This window comes from Oryctolagus cuniculus, chromosome 17 (assembly GCF_964237555.1).
Source record: "Oryctolagus cuniculus chromosome 17, mOryCun1.1, whole genome shotgun sequence".
In the NCBI taxonomy this organism is placed as follows: Eukaryota; Metazoa; Chordata; class Mammalia; order Lagomorpha; family Leporidae; genus Oryctolagus; species Oryctolagus cuniculus.
This window is the reverse complement of record NC_091448.1, coordinates 45,675,346-45,702,332: the sequence shown is the minus strand read 5'-3', so window position 1 is coordinate 45,702,332 and position 26,987 is coordinate 45,675,346. Positions and strand designations below refer to the sequence as shown.

Below are 26,987 nucleotides of genomic sequence, written 5' to 3'. Positions count from 1 at the left end.
CATTTGTAAAATATATCTTTAAATTAAATGTGTCATTGGGCCGGCGCTGTGGTGCAACAGGTTAATGCTCTGTCCTGAAGCGCTGGCATCCCATATGGGCACCAGTTTGAGACCCAGCTGCTCCACTTCCAATCCAGCTCTCTGTTATGGCCTGGAAAAGGAGTGCAAGATGGCCCAAGTCCTTGGGCCCCTGAACCCATGTGGGAGACTCAGAAGAAGCCTCTGGCTCCTGGTTTTGGATTGGCGCAGCTCCGGCTGTTGCAGCCATCTGGAGAGTGAACCAGCGATGGAAGACCTCTCTCTCTCTCTCTCTCTCTCTCTCTCTCTTTCTCTGCCTCTCCTCTTTCTGTGTAACTCTGACTTTCAAATAAATAAATAAATAAAATCTTAAAAAATAAATTAAATATGTCACAGATACCTGCAAGGTATCCTTTAAAAACAGAAATTGAATCATGCCCTTTCATCCCTTAAAACCCTACAATGCCTTCCTGTCATACTTAGAATAAAATTTGAACTCTTGCTACGGTGCAGCAAACAGCAAGGCTAACTCTCAGTTCCCGCTCCTCCCCTGCAGGACTGCGAAGCAGCAGTGCAGGCTGGGGCACTGGCCGGCGCCCCCCACCCCCACCCCCACCCCCGGGGAAGGCCTGATTGGCATGAGAGTAATTACATTCCCCTTGCCAATGACCGGAACAAGAAAAGTCTCATGACCTCATTTTGGACAACAAAATTCAGAGAGAGAGAGAGAGAGAGAGAGGCTGAGAGGTCCCAGGAAAGTTGTTCGTACTCTTAGGAGAGACAGAGAAAAAGTCAGACGTTTTCCCACCGGACTTAAAAAACAAAGCATGAGGAGAGCCGGAGGTTGCCGCTTCCGCCATGGGAGGCTGATCCTGGAGCTGGGGAGAAGCTGATCCTGTACCTCCCTGGTGAGTGCTGCGTGCTGTGTGTTTCTGTTAAGGCCTGACACACGCTTTTCCTTCTGGATGCTTTCTCTCATAGACCCTTGCGAGCCTGGGTCTTTTCTCTCTTCAAAAAAAAATTAACGCTTTTTTACTTGAGAGGCAGACACACACACACACACACACACACACAGATCCTATCTGCTCTTCCGCCCTGCCAAATGCCTACGACGACTGGGACTTGGCCAAGCCAAAGCCAGGCACCAGAATCTGAAGCTGGGAACTCAATCCAGGTCTCCCAAGTGGGTGACCTGGCCATGGGCCATTACCTGCTGCATCCCACGGTCTGCATTAGCAGAAAGCTGGTGTCAGGAGCCAGAGGTAGGAATCAAACCCAGGGACTCTGACCTGGAACGCAGGGCGTCTTAACTGCATTCGCCTCAGGCTGGCTCCTTACTGAACTCACTCTCAGCCCAAACAGTCCCCTCTTCTCAATGGCTTTTCCAGTGACCACTACCCCTGGCCAGTCACTGTCACGTGAACCTGTTTTATTTCCTGTAGGCCACTAATATATTTGTTTATTGTTTGGGTCCACTAGGATGTAAGCACCAGAATGTGGAGGACGTCGCCTCCCTATTTTCCCTGTGTATTTCTCTACCCAGTATAGCTTAATCAGTAATTTTTTAAATTGTCTGTGTATTTGAAGGTCAGAGTCACAGAGAGAGAGAGAGGGAGAGAGAGAGAGATCCTCGGTCTGTTGATTCACTCCCCAGATGTCTGCAACAGCGGGGGCCGAGCCAAGCTGGAGCCAAGAGCCAGGAACCTCATCCAGGTCCCCCACATGAGAGACAGGGGCCCAAACACTAGGGCCATCCTCCTGCACCCTTCTCAGGCCACCAGCATGGAGCTGGATGGGAAGTGGAGCAGCCAGGACACAAACTGGTGCCCACATGGAATGCTGGCATCACAGGCAGTGGCAGCGTTACCGCTATGCCACAGTGCTGGCTCCCCAATCAATATTTTCATCTTATTTTTTTTTAAATGATGAATTTTGTTGCTTATTTTCTGCACTAGATTGGAGCTCCTTGAAGTCAGGGAGTACATCTTACTGGTCTTTGTGTCTCAAGTGTCTAGTTCACTTGCTGCCAGACGGTGGGTGTTCAGAAAGCAGTTGAGTGAATGAATCAGATGCAGGGAAGGGAGAGCGATTGGGGAGAAATAGAATCCCAGTGTATTGCTTTTGAACTTTTTTTTTTTTTTTTTTTTTTTTTTTTTGACAGGCAGAGTGGACAGTGAGAGAGAGACACAGAGAGAAAGGTCTTCCTTTGCCGTTGGTTCACCCTCCAATGGCCGCCGCTGCAGCCGGCGCACCGCGCTGATCCGATGGCAGGAGCCAGGAGCCAGGTGCTTTTCCTGGTCTCCCATGGGGTGCAGGGCCCAAGCACCTGGGCCATCCTCCACTGCACTCCCTGGCCATAGCAGAGAGCTGGCCTGGAAGAGGGGCAACCGGGACAGAATCCGGCGCCCTGACCGGGACTAGAACCCGGTGTGCCGGCGCCGCAAGGTGGAGGATTAGCCTATTGAGCCACGGCGCCGGCCAAGAATCCCAGTGTATTGCTTTTGGACAACATCCGTTGAATACAATTCTCTTTCATTTGTCTCACTGCCTGTAGGTATTCTAGTAGCCCTATAAATAAAGGATGCATGACTTTCAACATGCTTTGCTAGCTGGTAACCTTCTTTTCAACCTCATCTCTCACCTCCTACATATGTAACATTTCTTTTTTTTTTTTTTTTTGAAAAAATATTTATTTATTTATTTTGGAAGTCAGAGTTACAGAGAGTGAGGGATCTTCCATCTGCTGGTTCACTCCCCAGATGGTCTCAATAGCCAGGGCTGGACCAGGCCGAAGGTAAGAGCCAGGAGCTTTATCTGGGTCTTCCATGTGGGTGATAAGAACACAAACACTTTGACAATCTTCCACTGCTTTTCCCAAGCTATTAGCAGGGAGCTGGATTGGAAGTGGAGCATCTGGGTTATGAACTGGAGCTCACATGGGATGCCAGCATTGCAGGTGGTGTCTTCACCCGCTGTGCCACAATACTGGCCCCTGTATAAAGCATTTCTCACCCCAAATGTTGCAGGCATTCGGGGAGTAAGCCAATGGATAGAAGATCTCTCTCCTTATCATTTATTCTTTCTTTCTTTCTTTTTTTTTTTTTTTTGACAGGCAGAGTGGACAGTGAGAGAGAGACACAGAGAGAAAGGTCTTCCTTTGCCGTTGGTTCACCCTCCAATGGCCACCATGGCTGGTGTGCTGCGGCCGGCACACTGTGCTGATCCGAAGCCAGGAGCCAGGTGCTTCTCCTGGTCTCCCATGCGGGTGCAGGGCCCAAACACTTGGGCCATCCTCCACTGCACCCCCAGGCCACAGCAGAGAGCTGGCCTGGAAGAGGGGCAACCGGGACAGAATCCGGTGCCCCGACCGGGACTAGAACCCCGGGTGCCAGCGCCGCAGGTGGAGGATTAGCCTAGTGAGCCGCGGCGCCGGCCGATCATTTATTCTACACTCCTACCACAGCAATGTCTAGAAAAATTGACTTTTATGATAGGAATACAATTCTGAAGCCTTCACACAAAATTAAAAACTTCTATAATTTAGTGCTATTTTTCTCATAACATAAAATGTAGATTTACTGAGGGAAAGATACTATTTTTCTAGCTGAAATGGCTCCGCCATGTGGCAGTAACATAAATGGTTTCCAATTCACTTCAGTACCTCTAGCTCTGAAAGAATGCAATTCCTGAGAAATACTAATGCTTGTGAGGACTGAACGTTGCTTCAAATGTGCTGCATATAGTGAGGTGTTAGTAATGGTTTATAATGAACCATTTCAAGTGCGTGTACTACCAATGTAGTTGTCTTTCCACTTCATGAGTTCTGTATTTGCACAATCAATTGCAGATCAAAAATAATGGAAAAGGGAAGCAGGCATTGTGGCACTGCCAGGAAGCCCCTCCTTGGGATGCCCATGTCCCATTTCAGAGTGTCTAGGATCAGTTCTTACCTCTGCTTCCAATTAATGCTCCAGGAAGGCAGCAGATGATGGCCCAAGTACCTGATTTCCCACCACCCACATAGGAGATTCAGATGGAGTTCCTGGCTCTTGGCTTTGGCCTGGCCCAGCCCCAGCTGTTGCAGCCAATTGAGGAGTGAAACTGTGAATGGAAATCTCTCCATCTCTCTCTGTCTCTCCTTCTGTCTTTGTCATTCTGCTTTTCGAATAGAATAAATAAGCAAATAAGAAATACAAGATGCTTTAAAAATACTAGGAGAAAATTGCATCCGCACAGAACATACACAACCTTTTTTCTTGTCATTACTCTCTAAACAATATGGTATAACAACTGTTTATCTAGTACTTATATGTACTAGGCGTTATAAGTAATCTAAAGACGATTTAATATACACTGGGGGATGTGTGTAAGTTAGATGCAAAGACTATACCAGTTTGTACAAACAACTTGAGCATTGTTGGAAGGCCCTGGAACCACTCTCCCTTGGATACTGACAGAAGACTGTACTCAGAAAAGCTGACCAGATTCTCTCATTGTTCCCAAAGCACACTTTCAAGCCTGTCCAGTTCTCTGCCTTTGCATGTGCTGTGAAGTGCAAGCACCTGGGAAGCTCAGGATGGGCAAAAATGCCACATCCGGAGGCGGGAGCCACACTGTGGGTCCAACAGCATCATGTGAGAACACTGGGTAAGTTTTTCTTTAAGAGTTTTTTACTTATTTATTTAGTTGAAAGGCAGAGTTACAGAGAGAGTGAGGGAGGGACTGAGAGAGAAATGTCTTCCATCCACTGGTTCACTCCCCAAATGGCTATAATGGCCAGAGCTAGGCCAGGAGCTTCTTCCAAGTCTCTCCATGTGGGTGCAGGGACCCACTTGGGCCATCCTCTACTGCTGTCCCAGGTGCATTAGCAAGGAGCTGGATCAGAAGTGGAGCAGCTGGACTCGAACCAGTTCCCATATGGGATGCTGGCACACAAGCAGCAGCTTTATGTGCTATACCAGAGAGTAATTTAAAAAAAAAAAAAAAAAAAAAAAAACAGAAGAAAGACATAATTTATAACCGATGTCGACTAGGCTGAAACACTTAAAATCTGAATCTGAAGTGCCTTGAGCCAAGGGATAGAGAAAAGGGCTGAGTTACCAGAGAAGATAAGCCCTCCAGCCAGTAGTTCACCTGTGTTTAGATGGATGCACACTGCATTGTGGAAAGAAAATGTCCAGGAAGCAATATAGGCTCTTGTGGGCTCAGAAAGTCCCAGGATCCAGTGTCTGGAAGACTAGGCAATTCGACTCCTAATGGGGTTGCTCATCCCAGGAAAGCAGGAATTAGGAGGGTAAGGGTGAGGATGAGGGTGGAAGGGAGAGGTAATCTTCCCTGGGTTACTCTAAATCAGGGGTGGAAAAACTCGAAAGGCCACAGGCAATAAATGTAAATGAATAAAGCTAACTAGATACACAGTAGACAGGCCCCTCTGGCCTAGCTGTTGTTTCTTCTCTTGATGGAAAAATGACTATATCATGGGCAAACAACAATATTTTCCTCTTTTTAAAAAATTTATTTATTTTATTTGAAAGGCAGAATTACAGAGAGAGAGAGTTTTCCATCCACTGGTTCACTCCCCAACTGGCCGCAATGGCTGGAGCTGCACCTATCCAAAGCCAGGAGCCAGGAGCTTCTTCCAGGTCTCCCACACGGGTGCAGGGGCCCAAGGATTTGGGCCATCTTCTACTGCTTCTTTTTTTTAATTTAATTTAATTTAATTTAATTTTATTTTATTTTATTTTTGACAGGCAGAGTGGACAGTGAGAGAGAGAGACAGAGAGAAAGGTCTTCCTTTGCCGTTGGTTCACCCTCCAATGGCCGCCGTGGCCAGCGCGCTGCGGCCGGCGCACCGCGCTGATCCGATGGCAGGAGCCAGGAGCCAGGTGCTTTTCCTGGTCTCCCATGGGGTGCAGGGCCCAAGCACCTGGGCCATCCTCCACTGCACTCCCTGGCCACAGCAGAGAGCTGGCCTGGAAGAGGGGCAACCGGGACAGAATCCGGCGCCCTGACCGGGACTAGAACCCGGTGTGCCGGCGCCGCTAGGCGGAGGATTAGCCTAGTGAGCCGCGGCGCCGGCCCTACTGCTTCTTCTACCAAGCCATAGCAGAGAGCTGGATTGGAAGTGGAGCAGGCAGGACTCAAACCAGTGCCCATATAGGATGCTAGCACTGCAGGTGGCTGCTTTACCAGCTACGGCACAGCACCAGCCCCAAACAACAATATGTTCAAGAGAAGCTAGCTACCCAGATTTGTGAGTAAAACTTCCTGATTCTAAATATTGGTTCAAAAAAAGTTTAAATCACCGTGCAGGCACAATAGAACATTTAACAACAGAATGTTGTTCCATAGTCTGCCACTGTATGAACTCTGAAGTTTGCTGTCGGGTCTGATGAGATATCAAGAGGTCTTCCCAAAGCAAATTTCAGTTGGAGCAACATGTAAATGTGAATGAGTTCCATAGATTTGCAGAATGATTATTGTAGATTCTAGACTTTGATCCAACATAAAAATCTGGTCTTTTCCATCAATGCAGGAAGAGGTAACCAACACATATGAAAGACGGATAACAAAGGAGGGCCCAGAGATGAAGAGTTTGCTTTGATCCTGTGTGCTTTGACTGGGTGGAGCTTCCTGGGCACAATAGGCAGAAGACATGTTTTCAACAGCAGATGGTGCCTCTTTGCAGAATTTATAAAGATTTCCTAATAGTATGGGTTTCACACTAAAATGCTGTTTCTGGTTGCTTCGTCCCACCAAGTGTCCCTGGGCCTTCCGGCTGGAGTTCAAGGAGTAGGTCCTAAGAATTCCATTCTTGGGGGACTGCCTTCCTGGGTGGATCATTTAGGATGGACCCCCTGGGAAATCAGCGCTTGCTCTTGTGCCCACATGGGGGTTGAGTGTGTGGGTGTGAATTGCTGGGTGGAAAGCTGGCACAAAGGGTGCCACCCTGACAATGAGGGCAGAGCAGGAGATGTGGCAAAGAGGTGCTGATAGGAATCTCTGGGCATGGGGTGGGGAAGTGCAATTCCTGGCATGAAAAGGGTGGCAGCAGTTGTAAAACTGGTCCCCTCCACCTCCCTCCTCCTGTTTTCCTGAGCTCTTGTTCAAACAATTATACCCTCTTTGACACACGTTTAATCTCCCATCTGTACTGGCTCCTTCCTCTTATCTTCCGGTAGATGTAAGTTTTCCCTTTCTCCCCAGAGAGCTTCCCTAGTGTTCACCTCCCTCCCGGCTTCCTGCAGACTGGCTTCTGTGCACCTTGCCCCTCCACTGAAACAGCCCAGCTCAGGCTGCCTCTGAGCCAGCTGCCAGTCTCGGTCTTACTTGGCTTTTCTGTAGCTTGAAGTCCCATCCCCCACCTTCTCCTTGCTCCCTGGGGATTCCAGGATGCATCTCCCCAGGTCTCCGCATACTTCTGTGGCTGCTCTTTGTCTCCTAGCTCCTCCATCTTCCCCCATGCTTTAAATGTTATTGTTTCCAGAGCTAAGGCTACCCACTTTAAGAAGCAGCAAAAGGTACTCTGATTGGGCTGGGGGCGAGGCTTAGTCCACGCCCTGTGCTGTGAACACCCCGCACAGGTGCCTGCTGCAGCCCCAGGTAGCATCCCTGGTTCTCACCAACTTCTTGTTCTGTCCTCTTTCCTTCTGTAACATCCTGACTTTCATGGTTCCAGCTATAACCTATGTGTTTACCTAATCTCCAGATACCTTTTCACCTGCCTCTTGGACTTCTTTTGCTGGGTATCTATGGGTACCCCAAACTTGCCATGGTTCAAATTGAACCCAGACCTGAACATCCCCAAACTCCAAAATATCCTTTTTTTTTATTCCCTCTCTTGATTAACGACATGTTCCATCCTCTCATTCAGTTAAACACTTAGAGATTATCTGTGCCTCTTCGTTTCCACAGTTGAAAGCTTTTGTCATCTCCCAAGTACACAACTGGAATAGCCTTCTTATTAGTTTCCTTATCTTCAAGGTCTATTTCCTCCTCATTGCCACCACATTTCTTCTAAAGATTTTAAAAAATGTTTATCTATTTATTTGAAAGGCAGAGAGAGAGAGAGATCTTCCATCTGTTCGTTCACTCTCCAAATAGCCTCAACGACCCAGGCTGGGTCAGGCCAAAGCCAGGAACCAGGAGCTTCTTTCAGGTCTCCCACAAGGGCCCAAGCACTCGGGCCATCTTCTGCTACTTTCCCAGGTATATTGGTGGGGAGCTGGATTCGAAGTGGAGAAGCCGAGACTAGAACCAGTGCCCATATAGGATGCTGGCACTGCAGGCAGAGCCTTCATCTGCTACGCCACAGCCCAGATTTCTTTCTTTACATAGATGTGAGCACATTGCTCCTTTATTTAAACATCTATTCTGGTTTCTAATTAATGATAAGATAAAGTCCAGATGCTCAGATGTGGCACATAAAAACCTTCATATCCTGGTCCAAACGTATTTTTCTAGACCTACACCTTGCCTCGGAACCCCACACAGTAATGCCCTTAGCCACATCACACTATGATGCAGTCTTGAACATGACTTTGCTATGTGCTTTCATGTCTTTGTGCCTTTGCTGGTGCAGCAAATACCTTGTAAAATCCCGTCCACCCTTTAAGTTTATGCCAACTTTTCACCTCTCTTTTGAGATGCCTCTGACCCTAGTTAACTCTCTTCACTGTTTCTACATATAACACCAGCAGTATGCTAGTATGGATTGTCTAAAAGTTGCTTTGTGTCTTTTTCCTATTATATTACAAGTTTCTTAAGGGCAAGATTAGGCTTTGTGAGTCTCCATTTTATCAGCAACTTGCCCAGTGCCAGGTACATTGTATATCTTGAAAAAAACCTATGACTGGAATTGGGCAGGATGTTTGAACGTGGTTTTGTGAAAGGATTGATAATTTCTTTCAGTGTAATTTCCAGCCTGCTCCTTTTCTCCGGGTATTGGGAGAAGTTCCGGGTAAAACAGTGGATGAACCCTGTTGGAGATAGTTTGTATGTCACATTCCCAGTCCTTGGCTAAGTCTCCCTAGCAACATAAAGATTGCAACTTGTCTAACGACCGATTGGGGTCTAAGTATGGATTTTCCCAGACGTCAGAGTTTCTTAGAACCACTGATGATTTTCCATCTCAGACCTACATTCCAGGTTGCACAGTAAACGGATGTAGGACTCATCCTGGCACTGCATTATGGGATGCAGTTATGCAGCAGCTTAACCTGCGGTGCCCACTCCCACACACACCCACCCACACACACACACATATTTATATATATTTTTAATCACCTGTGGTTCTCACCCCACTCACTCATTAGGGTTCAGATTTCAGGGCACAAGAAATGATATAAACAAAAATGAAGTGTTCACTGCCTCAAAACCTCGGAAAATCACGGAGTTATCATGGAAGCTTAGAGTGGGGAGCCTGGCAGGAGCAGGGAAACCTTGCTCCCGCCAGGGGCCATTTGGATAGCTATCACATCGTTCGGGGGCCACACAACAGTACCAACTTAAGCAGCCTTCTGTATAAATTTATTGAATTTCCATTTCTGCTGCAGTTGCCTTGGTAAGGCCAGATCAAATGATTTCTCAGGCCGTATACCCGTGCGCGCCGGCCGGTGCCCACCAGTGAGCCTGACCAAGCTGTACTGAGGCCCGAGGCTGACCGCCGTCTTGCCCAGACTTTAGCCCCAGAGTTCGAGCTGGACTGTGCAGGAGGCACACCCGCACTCGGTGAAACCCGGAATACGTCGTCTTCTTGAAACGAGCAGATACACGCTCGCAGAACCAGGGTAGTAACTTCCGAGTGGGTGGCAGAGAGCGAACCATGCGTGGATTTCATTTTCATTTTTCTTGCACTAAAATAAACCTATCCTTGAATTCCATTTTCCACTAACTTTTTAAACTTAGCTCCGATGAGTTCAAGCAACAAGTTGCCGCGGAAAACGCAGCCAACGGTCAGCGAAGGATGCCCGCGGGGAGAGCCTCCGGGGCATCTCTGGTGGTTGTCAACCCACTGTAAGCGCTGGGCTTAATTTGGGAGGCGCTGGCGTCTTAACGAGGTCAGTTCTCCGATGCCAGAGTTTTCCGGGTTCGGGCCCTGCACACAACCCCTCACGCTCCCTCCTGGGAGCGACGGCCCTGAGGCCACGAAGCGGGAGCACCTATGACCGCGGGCGCCCGCGCTGCCCGAGCCGAGCGTGGGCAGCGCCGGCGACCCAGCTACGGGGCACGAGGGCCGGGGTGGCCTCTGGACCCGCCTGGGCGGGGGCGCCGGCCGCACGGAGCGCGTCAGCCCGGCCGCCCCCGTCGGCCCTCCCCCGGGCGGGGCCAGCCCCGACGGGCGCTGAGTCAGCAACGCGAGGGGGGAGTTTTGTCCCTCCGCGGACCCCGTTTCTCAGGGCCTCAGCCTCCCCGCCGCCACCGAGCCGGTTTCCTTTTTCCGGCGCTCCGGGTGCGAGAGGCAGGTCCGGCCACTTAGGCGGCGAGAGCCACAGTGCAAGCCCAGCACTCGCCTGAGGACCCCGAGAGCTAGCGTGACCCCGCCGGGCAGCTTAGGCGCCATGAGCAACGCGGGTGAGGCGCCGCTGTTCCCCGCCGAGGGCTGCCGGGGTCCTCCGAGGGGGGCTCCGCGGGACCCGTGAGGCCCGGCGGCGGGGAAGGCCGGGGCCAGGGGCGGTGGCGGGGATGGAGCGGCCTGCGGAGCGGGACCCTGCGGCGTTCCCCTCGCGAAGTTCGGCCCGGGAGGTGGGAACCCGGGACCGCTCGTCTCCAGCGTCTTCTTGGCGTTGAAAACCCGTTTGGTCTTCCCGACAGGACTGAATTTGGAGAGGGTGGCTGCGCTCATTCAGAAGCTGAATTCCGACCCCCAGTTCGTGCTTGCCCAGAATGTGGGGACCACCCACGACCTGCTGGACATCTGCCTGAGGAGGGCCACGGTGCAGGGCGCGCAGCATGTGTTCCAGCACGTCGTGCCGCAGGAGGGCAAGCCGGTCACCAACCAGAAGAGCTCGGGTGAGGGCTGCCGGCGCCCCGTTGGGGTGGCTTAGAGGAAGCGTGGGCTTAGGGGAGCGGAGGTTTGTACCGAAGGAACTTGTCGCTCCGCTTAGAGACTAGGGAAAGGCAGGTGTCGGACGGGACCCGTGTGGCTTCTTTTGGCGCTCTCTGTGACTAGTTAGCACATTTGGTCGGAGCCTTGAGTGTAACTCTTCTGTGTCTTGGTCACAAAACAGAGCGTGCCACAATTGTGCCTGCCCCACAGGACTCCCCAGAATTGCCCTGAGAGCCCTGTGCAGATGGATACAACAGAAGAGACACGGTGTGATTACATCAAAATGTCACCAGATATTTTAAAGTACGCTTCTTGGTTACGACCGGAGCTCATGGGCTCAGTTCCCACCCGTAGACCAGTTTGTAACACAGAAAATTCAGGCCTTGCTGCCATCTGTTATTCCACACCACTGTCAGAAAAAAGGCTGCGTCAAAGACTTTTTGTCCCAGAAGCTCACTAAGGAGAACATTGTCACAATGAAAGTGTGTTAAAAGGGTTTTTAAAGAAGTTTTTACCCATTTAGAAGCGCTATTCTCAGTGTGTCGACAGAAAGCACATTGCGCTTTCTCAGAGCCAGTTGACACCCGTGTATATGTTATGTATTTGTTATGCCTCAGTAAAGTTGATTTTTAAATTTTAAGGAGAATCATAACTTTATAGTAGTTAATATTTTGCCGTACTAGAGAGCCCGTGGCATGGTGTGGGCTGTCAGGCCACAAATGAGCCACTTAGTCATGTCACAGTGGTCCTGAGTAGTTCAGAGTGCAGTGACCTCGGGAGAAGCCTGGAAATGACCGTCTGGAACAGGTCAGGTCTTCTGCTGGTAATTCTGTAGTGTCGCTTTTATTTACAGAAGATATAAATAGCAGATGAACTGTGGAGTTTCTTTTCGTATTAACAGTTCATCCAGATTCCCTCCACCAAAAATATGTAGGGTGTAGGAGAAACCAGGCACAAAGATAAAGATGAGCGACGCTAAGGCATTGATAACTTTGGGAAAACATTATTTTAAAATTGTTTTTCGTGTTACAAAATTATTCTTGTTCAGCAGGGGAAATTTTCAAAATACCAGCACAAAAATATTTTTTTCTGTATATCTGTCAGGTCTTTATTCTGTGTGTATGCATGTTTCTGTATAGCTTGCACATTACTGGGTAACCTACTTTTTTCACTTACCCTAATATATTGTGTGCATATTTCCATATCAATAAAAAAGTTATACCCAAATATAAGTCAAGGTTTTTCCCTCTGAATTATCCTAGAAAAGAGTTACTGTATTCAAGGCCTTACTGAGACTTAAGAATGGTACTTTCTGTTAATTATTCTGAAGAAGAATACATTCTCGCAAAGCCATTACTCTGAAATAACTTTGGTCCACACAGGTTTAGGAACTTATAGTGAGCATTTAATTGGATCATTTTTTAAAGGCAAAAACTGGACACAGTATATTCCTAGGATTTGACCTAATGTGGAAATGTTGTACATTATTATAATAGGTCATTAAAAGATCACTTAAGTCTGTACGGGAAGTAGTGACATATGGAGTTTGTGATTATACACATGTAGGACAAATGAAGAGTATAATTGTACAGTTGATTGTTGGCATCAGCTTTTCAGGGACAACATCACGCATGGACTGAAAACTTTTCTGTGACTGAAACACTAGATGGAGGAAGGATGATGTGTTCTGACTAAAAGAGTGGAGCTAATGGTGGGAGAGGCACTGATGCATGTGCAGAGTATGCATCCGTGTGACAATGGGGATCTCAATCTGTTTATTATGTTAACATGATTGTAATGGGTGGATAATTTAGTTTCATCTATTTTTTTTAAAGATTTATTTTATTTATTTGACAGAGTTACAGAGAGAGGGAGACAGAGGTCTTCCATTGCTGGTTCACTCCACAAATGGCTGCAACGGCTGGAGTTGAGCCAATTTGAAGCCAGGAGCCAGGAGCTTCAACCAGGTCTCCCACACGGGGTACAGGGGCCCAAGGACTTGGGCCATCTTCTACTGCTTTCCCAAGCCACAGCAGAGAGCTGGATTGGAAGTGAAGCAGTCAAGACTCGAACCAGCACCTATATGGGATGCAAGCCATTGCAGGCTGGGGCTCTAACCCCGCTGCACCACAGTGCTGGCTCCCAACTATATCTTTAAATGTGTATATAATCCAGTAGACTAAATACCTCCCTTTTTTTTTAACTCATTGGGAAAATAGGAGATTGACTTATGTTAAGGTCATCTTACATTAATCCATATTAAAAGATAGATATTTTTAATATAATGTTTACCATTTCTATTTGAGAGGAAGAGAGAAAATCTTATCCACTGGTTGACTTCCCAAATGCTTTCAAGAAGCCAGGGACTTGAAATTCAGATCCGGTCCCCCATGTCGGTGGCACAAACCCAGTTACTTAGGCCGTCATCACTGCCTCCGCGGAGATCTACATTAGCAGGAAGCTGGAATAGGAGCTGAAGCAGGGGTGGAACTCAGGCACTCCAAAGTGGAATGTGGGCATCCTAACCAGCAACTTAACCGCTAGGTCAGACACCTGACGTCGGTATGGACTTGTTAAAGCTTTAGCTAGCAGCTGCCAAATTGCGTCAGGTATTTTGCACCTATTTAGATCCTTATCCAGAGTGATAATACTTATTTCCCTTAGTCCTTGCCAATTTTGGGCATTATCAGTAAAAAAAAAAAAAAATTCCCCACTTAACAGGTACCTCATGATGAGCTTTTTTAAAAAATGTTTCTTTGGAGGCCAGCGATTTTGTATAGCAGGTTAAAGCCACGGCCTGAAGCACTGGCATCCCATATGCACTCCGGTTCAAGTCCCAGCTGGTCCACTTCTGATCCAGCTCTCAGCTATGGCCTGGAAAAGCAGTAGGAGATGGCCCAAATGCTTGGACCTCTGCACTTGTGTGGGAGACCTGGAAGAGGTTCCTGGCTCCTGACTTCAGATCAGCACAGCTCCGGCCATTGTAGCCATTTGGAGAGTGAACCAGCAGATGGAAGATTCTCTCTCTGTCTCTGTCTCTGTCTCTGTCTCTACCCCTCTCTGTAACTCTGTCTTTCAAATAAATAAAAAAAAAAAATCTTTAAACTAAAAAAGTTTGTCATCTGTATCTATTTTAGTCACTGGATGATCTGTTTGTGATTTCTGCTCATGTTTTTCTAGTGGTGCTTCCTTTTCTAGTATGATTTGTAATAGATTCTTTACATGATATATAAAGAGTTTTTATATACATTAAAGGTATTGAGCCTTTACACATACATTGCAAACAGTGATTGCTACCTGTCTTTTCTTTTTAATGTTTCTACTCTTTCTGATTTAGTCATAATTGTCCAATTTTCCAAATCTCCTCTTGGGATCAGTGTTGGGAAATACAGTTGGATTGTGTAATCTCACGTGAGTGTGAACACTCATTATGCTTTCTTGTTTTGCTTTCTTGTTTCAGGGCGATGCTGGATCTTTTCTTGTCTGAATGTTATGAGACTTCCATTCATGAAAAAATTGAATATTGAAGAATTTGAGTTTAGTCAATCTTATGTGTTTTTCTGGGACAAGGTATGGTACTGAGCTTGCATAACTTTATTTTCAGTAGCATTCTTGGTAGGGATGGCCTCTGTTTTTCTTGCTTTTTCATCTCTAGTCTACCCTTGCATTGTAAGTGGGACACCACTTATACTGAATTTTAAAACATCAGAAGTTGACTCTTTGCAAGGGTAGAACTGCTTTTAGTTAGCAGGTGGTTGCTCTTTGCAAAGAAATAAGATGTCTACTGACTCGCCTTGCTACTTGCTTATGTATATTTTAAATTTTGTTTTCTATAATTTCCCTTTTAATCGTCTTCATTTAGGTTTTTTGGTTATTCTAGAATCTAATTTCCTTTCTGTAATTTTGTAATTTCTGTAATTTACTTGTTCTTGAACAAGTAACTTTCTTACTTGTTCAAGAACAGTAATAACTTTACTCCATTTTAAATTCTCTAAGATATAAGTGTCCCTTTGATATTTGTTGGTTGAAAACTTGAAATACATTTCACTTCATTATTGGGATGTGTAAACATACACACTATGTAGGAATGTGTACACAGGTGTAACAGACTTCAGCTGGTCCTACAAACTATTTGCTGATACTTAATCACCAATTTTAGTTTTAAAAAGCCTGTTACGTTGAGTCCATGGTAGTTCCAAGGCTCTCATTTCATTGATAATGCCAATAAAGTTATTGACTCTGTTTTCCGTTCATCTCATTTAACTTCCTTTGTTCTAGGTTGAACGCTGTTATTTCTTCTTGAACGCTTTTGTGGACACAGCACAGAAAAAGGAACCTGAGGATGGGAGGCTGGTGCAGTATTTGCTTATGAACCCTACAAACGACGGTGGGCAGTGGGACATGCTTGTCAACATTATTGGTAAGAGCCTCTCACTAACAGAACTGGTACAGCACAGTTGAGCGTGGCTTGGTAGTTAAGAATAGGCCATTTCTTTGGTGTTTAAGTACAGAGTTAATTGGTTTCCAAGAAATTGATATAGTTGGGTATAAGAACCTTTATTTCCCATTCTTACAAATAAAGTGCCTTTCTCAAATGAGAGATTGGGAGATAGGTACTTTGATGGGTGAGTTGGAGAAGAAAATACGAACTAGAACTAATTTTTCGTGAAAAAGCTTATTCTTGTATTATTGAAGCAATGAGGAAACATTAAAACAGCAACTGTTTAAAAATGTCCTTATCCAAAGCAGTATCTTTTGAGAAAACTTTATCATGCTGAGCACTTCACAACATGAAGTATAAAAAGAATAGAATTAATTCTAGGATAGGTATATAAATATGCACATTTAAAATCTATTTAATAGTAAGAAGCAAAAGATTTTCTGAATTAAAGTCAGCAAAGTATAACCTGTTTTAATTTAAAAGCAATAGATATTTTTAACAGAGTTCCTAATACTGACATATACTTTCACCTTATTGAATGCTAAAATTTGTTTTCTTCTAGAAAAATATGGTGTTGTGCCAAAGAAATGCTTCCCTGAATCACATACAACAGAGGCAAGCAGAAGGATGAATGACATTCTGAATCACAAGGTATATATACAGAGTAGGGCGCAGCTGACTTTACAGTACTTGCCTGAAAATTTCTAACTGGGTTCTTAAAGGGAATGTACACAGATTATGTATGGAATAGCTGTTGTTGCCAGTGTCTATCAAAAGCAGTGTAGCTACATATTAATGAAAAAGAATTGAGGTTAGGGTTAGGTTTTTTTTTTTCTTTTTAAATGCTTTCACTTAAAAAAAAAGTATTTTCATATACTTGAAAGGCAGAGCAACAGAGAGAGAAAATGAGAGATCTTTCATCTGCTGGTTCAGCCCCCCAAGTGCCCCCACAACAGTCAGGGCTGGGCCATGCCAAAGCCAGGAGCCTGGAACTCCGTCCAGGTCTCCCATGTGGGTGGCAGGGGCGTAAGCACTTAAGACATCATTTGTTTGAGCAGGAGACTGGGTGGGAAGTTGAGTAGCCAGTATTTAAACCGGAACTCTTTTTTTCTTTTTTTTTTAATTTATTTGACAGAGTTATAGACAGTGTGAGAGAGAGAGACAGAGAGGAAGGTCTTCCTTCCGTGGGTTCACCCCCGAAAAAGGCCGCCACGGCCAGAGCTATGCCAATCCGAAGCTCGGAGCCAGGTGCTTTCTCCTGGTCTCCCATGCAGGTGCAGGGCCCAAGCACTTGGGCCATCCTGCACTGCCTTCCTGGGCCACAGCAGAGAGCTGGACTGGAAGAGGAGCAACCAGGACTAGAACCTGGCTAGAACCTTATGGGATGTGGGTGCTGCAGGGGGAGGATTAACCAAGTGAGCCACGGCACTGGCCCCCCTAAACCAACAGTCTTATGTGGGATGTGGGTATCCCAGGAGATAGCTTAACCCATTATACCCCCAACACGCATCCCTAAAATCTTCCACTTTTATTTCTGTTGATATGAATGTTTTCTTATGGGTACTTGGGGAAAAATGTCCCATGCTCAATTAATATGGGCTGAAAGTATGAAAGTACACCAGGTGCTGTGCCTCTTGCTTGGTTCTTGTAGAGTGATGGGCTGGGACAACTTTATGTCTAAGGAAAACAAAACAGACAAAACTACTTCCAAGACATCCTTGAAGAGTACGCTGAGTTCTGAGACTTCCCTGGACCACATCAATGGGCCTTACCCACCCACTGGAGACTTGATTTAGTCACTGAGCTCTTTTTATTGCTTTAGTTGCCTTAATGAATCATTTTCTCTTTTCTACATAATCCATTTTCCCAGAGAGGATTATAAATCCTGTAAGGGTGCTGCTCTGCTATCCAGATAGCATTCTGGGGGGAACTGGAAACTGGGAGAATCTGCTATGAGGCTGAAATGAAATCTTTCATCCCAGGGAGAAAAATTACGTTTTGAAGTAGATATAGATGTGTTTCCACAATACTAGAAGTAGGTTATTTTCAACCCTGGGGATTCTTAACACAGACTAAAAGATCACAGATAGTATAGCATTAGATTCCATTTTTAATGGGAGCAAATCTTCTTTAGCACCATATTAAAGTTCAGATTTGCCTGTATATTAAAATTGAAAGCAACAAAAGTAGAAACTGTTGGAGACTGACATAGGCATGGTTATAGTGAGTTGGCAGAGAAAGTGCTGGGGACAGCTAATAGACTCTAAGTAAAAAATCTGGAGTGACTCCGTGTCATAGTCCCCTTGTCTTCTATGTTTTCTAAAGGTGACAGGCATTACGGAGTCAGGCGTTTTCCCCACACCCAGATGCATAATGTCACAAAAGAAACTATCAGTTGGAGAGCAATAACCATTCCATCTAGTGTTCTTTAGGAACAAGCCATGTCTCTTCTCTTCATGGACAGTATTTTGTGCTGTGTATTTAAGTGGACTGCTGGGGGAAATATATTTGCTTTTTTTTTTTTTTTTTTTTTTTTTTTTTTTTTTTTTTTTTTTTTTTTTTTTTTTTGACAGGCAGAGTTAGAGAGAGAGGGAGACAGAGAGAAAGGTCTTCCTTTTCCATTGGTTCACCCCCAAAATGGCTGCCACAGCCGGCACGCTGCGCCAATCCAAAGCCAGGAGCCAGGTTCTTCCTCCTTGTCTCCCATGCTGGTGCAGAGCCCAAGGACCTGGGCCATCTTCCACTGCAGTCCCGGGCCACAGCGGAGAGCTGGACTGGAAGAGGAGCAACCAGGACAGAATCTGGCGCCCCAACCAGGACTAGAACCCGGGGTGCCGAGTTATAGACAGTGAGAGGGAAAGACAGAGAAAGGTCTACCATCCACTGGTTCACTCCCCAGTTGGCTGCAATGGCTGGATCTAAGCCGATCCAAAGCCAGGAGCTTCTTCCAGGTCTCCCATGTGGGTATAGGGGCCTATGCACTTGGGCTATCTTCTCCTGCTTTCCTAGGCCACAACAGAGAGCTGGATTGGAAGAGGAGCAACTGGGACTCCAACTGGCATCCATACAGGATGCTGATGCTGCAGGCAGAGGACTAACCTGTGCCACAGTGCCAGCCCCCACATTTGCTTTTATAAACTTTGCTCTGGGTCTTGGTGGAGTTATCTGCAGAATGGTACTAGCATTGGTCTGTTAGGTTCGTTTACAGTTTGTGCAACTATTGGAGTGCTGAATACATTTCTCCCATAGATGAGAGAATTCTGCATACGACTGCGGAACATGGTGCACAGTGGAGCAACCAAAGCAGAAATCTCAGCCACGCAGGATACCATGATGGAGGAGGTAATGACAATTAACTGGATTTTGTGTGTGAGACCTTTCTAAAACACTCTCAGAATACTCCATTTATTAAACTTATTAGGAAGCATAGTCATTGTAATGAATGTTAAATTGAATGAAAACTACTTAACAGTGCAAGTGAAAAAGCTGAGGCTTAAATGTACTTTGCATTTTAATATGGGACTTAGGCTTGAGTTTTGGTTTCTAATTCCTGGTTTAGTGGTCCATACATAATTTATTCTTTTATTTCTTTCTTAAATACTGAGTAGTAGTCGCACTAGGGCGACCACGGAGAAAGAGTCTCTGCTGTCAAGGAGCTCAGTGTCTGGGGAAAAAGAAAACATGTGAATAATTACAGTAAATCCTACACTACGTGTGTGAGAAAGGATTTGGTGATCACAGAGAATTACGAATTCAGTGAGCTGATAGTTGCACAGGGAAGAAATCTGGACGAGCTCCTGAAAGAACAGTAGGACTTTATTCAGGAGATAGCAGAAAACCATTCCAGGCAAAGGGAATTGCGTGTGCAGTGGCATGAACGAAGGAAGAACCTTCAGAGAATAGGGTGGCTGAAACGAACTTTTTGGGGGTGTGATTGGTAGCCAGTGGAGCTAGAAAGGCAGAGATGTGAGGGATCGATCAGGGGTGGATGCCAGAACTTTAGGCTTCATCTTGTAGGAATAAAGATGGAAAGCTGTTGATAGTTACATCAGTCAAAATAATGTATGTGAAAAATTTTGGAATGCTCAAGAAGTGCTGAACAAACACAAGGTGGTAACAGTATTTATTATCAAAAGCAGTTTAGAATCGAATACTATCCATATCCAGAATGAGTATGCATAAAGCTGTGAAGTTGCTTTAGAAGAGAATAAGCAATGTCCCTTTTCAGCCAGTGGGCCCATTACTAGGCCTCCGGTGGATTGTGGAGTGAAACTGGCCTACATTTTGTGTTTTTACTATAATGGAGAACACTAATGTTTCATGTTTTCCTTTAAACTGCAGAGGCAGCATGGTGGGGGAGTCGAGAGAACGGTCTGTGGAGTCAGACTGAGCTTCAGTCTTCTTACTTAGGGGCCGTGTGACCTGATACGAGTCCCTGGAGTTCTCAAGTCTCAGTTTGTTCACGTGTGACGTGTCTGGCTCAGTACTTGGCACAATAACTGTTTCTTAAATACTTGTTGAGTAAATGATTTTATTTGGATTATCTCATATTTACCTTGTGTTGAAGAGACTTAGTGTAGCAGGAAAAACAGACTTCGGAGTCAGAGCTACCTGGGTTTAAATTCTGCCTGTGTCAGTAAATAGCCTGTGGTCTTGGGTAGGTTACTTAACCTGAAGTTTAGTTTGGGATTTAAAATACCTTCCTCATTGGGATTTTTGGACATCAAATAAGGTAGTAAATACAAAAATGCAAGGCATAGTGCCTGGCATTAGTGGGAATCCAGTGAATGTTAGTTCCTCTCCCTTCCTGCTCGCAGAGACCTTTTTCCTACATAATTTGCCTTTATTTATGTTTAGATAAAGATGGTGTGGTGTAGAGGTGAAGGTCCTGCAGTGGTGCATAAGTTTCCAGATAATACTTCTAACAGATTACAGGCATCATATTGGCCTCTGATGTTTGCTTTAATGATCCTGGGATTAATGTTGTGTCTAAAATCCAAGTCCTGACCATGAGGTTGGTAGAGGGTGTTGAGTGGCTGGTAAGAATTAAGGCAGATCTAGTTTATGGTGTTTTTTTTTTTTTTTTTTCCTCTCATACCCCTACCTTGGAGAAATAGTAAGATACTACCAAGTTGTTAGTATGGATGTTTTACAGGATTATTTACTTAATGACTGTGCCTAAGCTGCTCACTGCAGAATTCTGTGTGGTAGGTTTTTAAAGTTTTACAATCTCCCAAATGACTACTCTTTATTGGACCTGACTCTTTGGTAATGAAGAGTCTAGCTGTGGTTTGAAAACCACAAATTAGTACCTATGCTTTGCCTTGCCTTGTAGGCAAGATAAAATGATGACTGAAATGAACAGCCATGAAGCTCAGGTGGCTTTGAATGAAATGTGTTTATGCTAAAGGCTTTTTTTTTTTTTTAAAGACTTATTTATTTATTTGAGAAGTAGAGTTAGTTACAGACAGAAAGAGGGAGAGAAAGAGAGAAAAGTCTTCCATCCGATGGTTCACTCCCCAAATGGCTGCAACTGCCAGAGCTGGGCTGATCTGAAGCCAAGAGCCAGGAGCTTCTTCTGGGTCTCCCACGCTAGTACAGGGGCCCAAGGACTTGGACCATCTTCCACTGCTTTCCTAGGCCATAGCAGAGAGCTGGATCGGAAGAGGCATCTGGGACTCCAACCGGTGCCCATAAGGGATGCCAGTGCTGCAGGTGGAGACTTAGCCCATAATGCCATAGCACTGGCCTCCAAGACATTCTTTTTGAAAGAAGAGAATTGTAGGTTGTGTGTTGGGTTGAAAGTTGAGGCAGATCTGTTTTGGAAATGTGTAGTCACCTCTGTTGCAGTGCTTTCTCAATGTGTCCCCTCTTCTTTTAGCCTGCAGATCCTCTTAGAAATAATGTATTCTCTACTAAAACAAAACAAAGAGGAAAACCAGCATTTTTCAGTGCTGTGAAAAGGACAGGAAGCTGTTACGATTGGCTTAGGAAATTCTATTACAGTGGTCCTCAGCTGAAAAAAAATATATAGGCCTTGCCGCACCCCTACATAATCAATTTCCCTGGAAATGGAAACTCGATATCTGTATTTTTATTTTTTATTTTAAAGACTCCTTTGATTAAAAAAATTTAACATCAAAAATATAACAAAGTATACAGTAAAATGTAGCTTTTCCACCCTGTGCTTCTTCCTTCTGGTTCCTACCACACTACCAAAGGATTAGTTTCTGTTAGTAGTAGTAGCTGCTGGTTATCCCTCCACAGATCTTTTTTTTTTTAAATCCAATGCAGCTATATACTCTCTTCCCATCTGTGTTTGTACAGATGTTAGTATATTAGTCAGGTTATTCTATACTATATTTTAAAAGTTTTTATTAATATGTTTTGAAAATTTTTCCATGTTGCTACATCATGAGTTCCTAGAATTAAAAACTATTTCCAGACTTTTGCATTGTCTAGAGGTTCTGAAATTTAACTAGTCAAAAGACTTATTTTTTTTTACTTTTTCTATTAAAAAATACTGTAATGCATAATTTATGTCATGTACATATGCACATTATAAGTATATACCTGTTAAATTTCTAAAAATAGAATTTTGAGTCAGAAAGATTATGCATCTGTAATTTTGATATATAATGCTAGATTATTCTAGGGATTGTTATTTATACCCTGATCAGCAGTGTCTGATAGAGCCTTTTTCCCTTTAGCTTTATCAAGATAAAGTATTTATCAAGCAATTAGATTTTTGCCATTATGGTAAGTAAACACGGCTATCTCACAGTAGTTTCAGTTTGTATTTTTCTAGTTGTAAGGCTGAGCATCATTTCTGTGAACTATATTAATATCAGTTACAAGTTGTTCCCCAGTTTGTTAGTTGTTTATGACACATTTTTTTAACCTATGAGAAGTTTTTGCTTCTAGTTGTATTTGAAGTCTTTTAGAGTTTTTAATTAGACTTTTCCTACTCTAATTATTAAAGTTGTCTTCTATTGGAATTTAGGGTTTTGGTTTTTAGATTTGATCTGATTTATCCTGGCCTAGAGTATATGGTATGGATCTGACATTTTTCCCAGTTGGCCTCCTAGTTGACGCATACCTTTCCTGAATAGTCCCTCCTCTCCCTGCCCCTCAGTCTGATAGGCCATGTGTAGCAGAGCCTTTGAATTTCCAGTTCTTTTCTATTAGCCTGTTTATTCTTGTGCCAATAACTATTTTAATTATTGAGGCGTTTTATAATGTTCAGTATTTGTAGGACTTGTCCCATATTATTGGTCTCTTATTGTTTTCCTGAGTTATTTTATATTGACATTTGTCTGAGTTACTGCATCTGTACTGTACAAACATCTGTTTGAGATACGGCTAAAATTGTGGTAAAGACACACCGTTGCTAAGAAATAACATTTTCTTTTTTTTTTTTTTTAATTAATTTATTTATTTGAAAGAGTTACACAGAGAGGAGAGGCAGAGAGAGATAAAGGTCTTCCATCCAATGGTTCACTCCCCAGTTGGCCACAATGGCTGGAGCTGCGCCAATCCAGAGCCAGGAGCTTCTTTTGCGTCTCCCGGGTGGGTGCAGGGGCCCAAGGACTTGGTACATCTTCCACTGCCTTCCCAGGCCATAGCAGAGAGCTGGATCAGAAGAGGAGCAGCCAGGACTAGAACCGGCACCCATGTGGGATGCCGGTGCTTCAGGCTGCTGTGTCATAGCGCCGGCCCCAGAAACAACATTTTCTAGTGTGATCTTCTCTGTTGTCTTCCATGAGAGAAGGGGGTCATCCTTGACACCGCATCTGCTCTGAGAAGGTCCAGCTTATGTTCAGAGTGGGTGTCAAGGCAACATAAAGCTGTAGAAATTCTCTGCAAGATCCAGGCAGCCCAGGGTTCTGTTGCTGGTGGTGGCACCCAAGGGGCATGCTGTGTGACGACGCATTCTGGACCTCTACAACATTAACTCAGATAGTTCTCATGTCTGTTATACAAGAGGAGTTGCAAGGTAACACATGGCAAGTGGCTTTTGTCCAGTAGGGCAATAAAATAGGTAATACAGGCAGAAGTAAAGTGTCTTCAGAGATGTACAAGCAAAATATCTAACTTCAAAGGTGGGGTTGCTTCCTGGAATCAAGGCTTCCTGGAGTGATTTGCATTTGAGATGAACTTGAGATGAAGGGAGGTTGCAGTGGGAAGCGTTCTAGATGTGCTCCAGGCAGATTTGGTGTTCAGTGAGTAGTTTACCTGGAGCGAATCTCGGGAGGCTGATTTCTCAGAAAGAGGTCTGAAGTCCGTACATTAGAGTCGCCAGATGCTTGTTAAGATCGCAGATTCCTGGTCTCACTCCAGATGTCCTGAATCTGGGTCTCTGGCTGAAGTCACTATAATCTGCATTTAAATTAGTGATCCTGCTGGCGCCGCGGCTCACTAGGCTAATCCTCCGCCTTGCGGCGCCGGCACACCGGGTTCTAGTCCCGGTCGGGGCGCCGGATTCTGTCCCGGTTGCCCCTCTTCCAGGCCAGCTCTCTGCTGTGGCCAGGGAGTGCAGTGGAGGATGGCCCAGGTGCTTGGGCCCTGCACCCCATGGGAGACCAGGAAAAGCACCTGGCTCCTGGCTCCTGCCATCGGATCAGCGGAGTGCGCTGGCCGCAGCGTGCTGGCCGCGGTGGCCATTGGAGGGTGAACCAACGGCAAAGGAAGACCTTTCTCTCTGTCTCTCTCTCTCTCTCACTGTCCACTCTGCCTGTCAAAAAAAAAAAAAAAAAAAAAATTAGTGATCCTGAGGAGGAAGGTTTAAAACTAGAAGAGTAACATAGAAAGTTAGAATTACTCATAAATAAGAAGAGTTTTACCAGCACCATAGTTTGTCCTAATTCAATGTACAATAAGAAGTTAAGGTTTTTGAGCAGAGGGGTAACATGAAGCAAAGCTGCCCTGTGGGAGCTTATTTTATTTTCTTAAAAATGATTTTTTTAGTCCCAGTGTTTTGAGAGGCAGAGACAAAGCTGCCATCTGCTAGTCCCCCCCCCCCCCCACCTGCCAGCAGCCAGGATTAATTAAACAGGTGAAACTAGAGGAGCGAAGGTGGGAGGACCAGTTGTGAAGCTGTGGTGGTTTAGGTGGTACGCACATGGCCTGGAGAACGATGGTGCCAACAGAAATGCAAGAGGATGCGTTCTAGTCCCGGTCGGGGCGCCGGATTCTCTGTCCCGGTTGCTCCTCTTCCAGTCTGGCTCTCTGCTGTGGCCCGGGAGTGCAGTGGAGGATGGCCCAAGTGCTTGGGCCCTGCACCCCATGGGAGACCGGGAGGAAGCACCTGGCTCCTGGCCCTTTCTCTCTCTCTCTCTCACTGTATAACTCTGCCTGTCCAAAAAAAAAAAAAAAAAATCATTATTGACTATTAGTCATCATCTATACGAGCTCATTCCTTTTAACATCACAGAAGGGCACATACCTTGTAAGTGTACCTTTTATGTCCTTCTCTTCCAGAAAATATATTTAATACTCCTTGAAGTTGTTTACTTCTCTCCCTGCTTTTGCAGGCTCAGATGACTTTAAGACAGATTCTTGTCCTTTTGGTCTCCAGTAGAGAGCAGTAGAGAGCTGTCTTCTCTCCCCTTCTGATGAGCAGTCACCCAGGTCTCCTGCTCCTCCTCGGTTAGCCCTGAGCTTTCTTTGAGGTTCACCTCTTTTCCTTGATCACGTTAGTGATCTCATAGCCACCTTTTTTTTTTTTTTTTAATATTTATTTATTTATTTATTTGAAGAGTTACACAGAGAGAGGAGAGACAGAGTTCTCCCGTCCACTGGTTCACTCCCCAATTGACTGCAATGACCGGAGCTGTGCTGATCTGAAGCCAGGAGTTCCTTCTGGGTCTTCCCCTTGGGTGCAGGGGCCCAAGGACTTGGGCCATCCTCAGCTGCTTTCCCAGGCCATAGCAGAGAGCTGGATCGGAAGTGAAGCAGCCGGGACTCGAACCGGTGCCCATATGGGAAGACGGCACTGCAGGTGGTGGCTTTACCCACAGCGTCTCATGGCCACTTTTTTTTTTTTTTAAAGATTTTATTTACTTATTTGAGAGGTAGAGTTACAGATATTGAGAGGGAGAGGCAGAGAGAAAGGTCTTCCTTCCATCGGTTCACTCCCCAAATGGCCATAACAACTGGAATTGTGCCAACCTGAAGCCAGGAGCCAGGAGCTTCTTCCAGGTCTCCCATGTGGGTGCAGGGGCCCAAGGACTTGGGCCATCCTCTACTGCTTTCTCAGGCCACAGCAGAGAGCTGGATTAGAAGAGGAGCTGCTGGAACTCGAACCAGCACCCATATGGGATGCTGGTGCTGCAGGTGGAGGATTAATCTGCACCATGGCTCCGCCCCCCAGGGCTGCTCTTCTTGATCATTTTACCTTTGGGCCTAGTTTTCTTCTTCAGTAAAACTGAAAAGTGGGGGTAAATTATTTCTTAAGGGCATTGCAGCTTTGCATTTTTGTGAGAATAAGATACTGTTGTTCTTTATCTGTCACTATACAACTAACAAAAACTATTCTGTATTCCCAGTTATTTCCAATGAAAAGATCATTACATATTTTGATGCCAATCCAGGGACGGATGTAAGCAAGTTACAAGATTGCATAAGGCTTAAGATAACAATGTTATCCTTGAATTACATTATTTATATAACTAGTTTTTACCACAGATAATTTCATGTGTCCTGAATACTAGCACCTAGAGCCTAGTGTAAAAATCACAAGGGATTTTCTTAGGGTAACCGGGTTCAAAGTAGGGTCTTTTCCCACCCACATTGCTAACAGTTCCTCTTTAAGTCATCTGTCACTCACTTAAGACACCTATGCTGGATTAAGTTATTCTATACCAGTTCATGTAGAGGTTCCACTTCCACTGCTCGGTAGAGCTTGTGTATTGTTCACAGGTGGCTTCACTCATTAGCTCATCTAGTTCTGTAAGGCTCCTCAGGGTCATCCTGATGAGCCAGCTGTCTTCACAGCAAGATGTGAAGTCCTGGATTCTCTACAAGGGCTTCATTAATTTCAGTTGCTTCTCTTGAGAGAGAAGAAAGTTCTCTAGCAGCTTTCACACTTTGCAAAGCGCCAGTCTCATCTTGTTTTTTCAATTTTGTCCCAACTTAAGGCAGGGTACAATAAACAACATCTCCCCAAGCTTCCTGTGTAAAATTGCGGATTCCCACTGTTCCAGTGCCATTTCTGTTGTTATCCGTTCGTGTTCTCTGAATGTACAGTGAGGGAAGAGCAGGTCCTGATGCTGCCAGCGAGAGGCAGCAGGGCGGGGCAGGCGTGAGGCTGCGCACAGATGCAGCCACGTGCAGCAGCCTGTTTGCAGGGCCGGCCTTACGCTTCCAAGTCTCACCTTGTGAGTGCTTGTGGCAGGCTTTCACTGCTGCAGCCTTCCTCCCCTCTCTTACTGTCTCCGCACTGAGCTGAGCGTATGGGAATTGACTCAGCTCCACGTCCTT

General features: G+C 45.4%; 1 protein-coding gene across 4 annotated transcripts in view; it reads left to right on the top strand.

The window, feature by feature from the left end:
• The first annotated feature begins 787 nt into the window (after positions 1 to 787).
• Positions 788 to 26,987, top strand: part of BLMH (bleomycin hydrolase) — a 61,531-nt gene continuing 35,331 nt past the window's right edge. For 2 of the 4 annotated variants that reach the window (XM_070061164.1, XM_070061163.1), the window contains exons 1-7: positions 788 to 926; positions 4,524 to 4,665; positions 10,831 to 11,028; positions 14,526 to 14,635; positions 15,344 to 15,485; positions 16,069 to 16,157; positions 18,756 to 18,848. In XM_070061164.1, coding sequence (XP_069917265.1) covers positions 4,605 to 4,665; positions 10,831 to 11,028; positions 14,526 to 14,635; positions 15,344 to 15,485; positions 16,069 to 16,157; positions 18,756 to 18,848 — 693 coding nt within the window. In that variant the 5' untranslated portion in view covers positions 788 to 926; positions 4,524 to 4,604. Of the gene's footprint in view, positions 927 to 4,523; positions 4,666 to 10,300; positions 10,591 to 10,830; positions 11,029 to 14,525; positions 14,636 to 15,343; positions 15,486 to 16,068; positions 16,158 to 18,755; positions 18,849 to 26,987 lie in introns of those variants that run through there. The other 2 variants (XM_002718903.5, XM_051824607.2) reach the window with 2 other exon arrangements.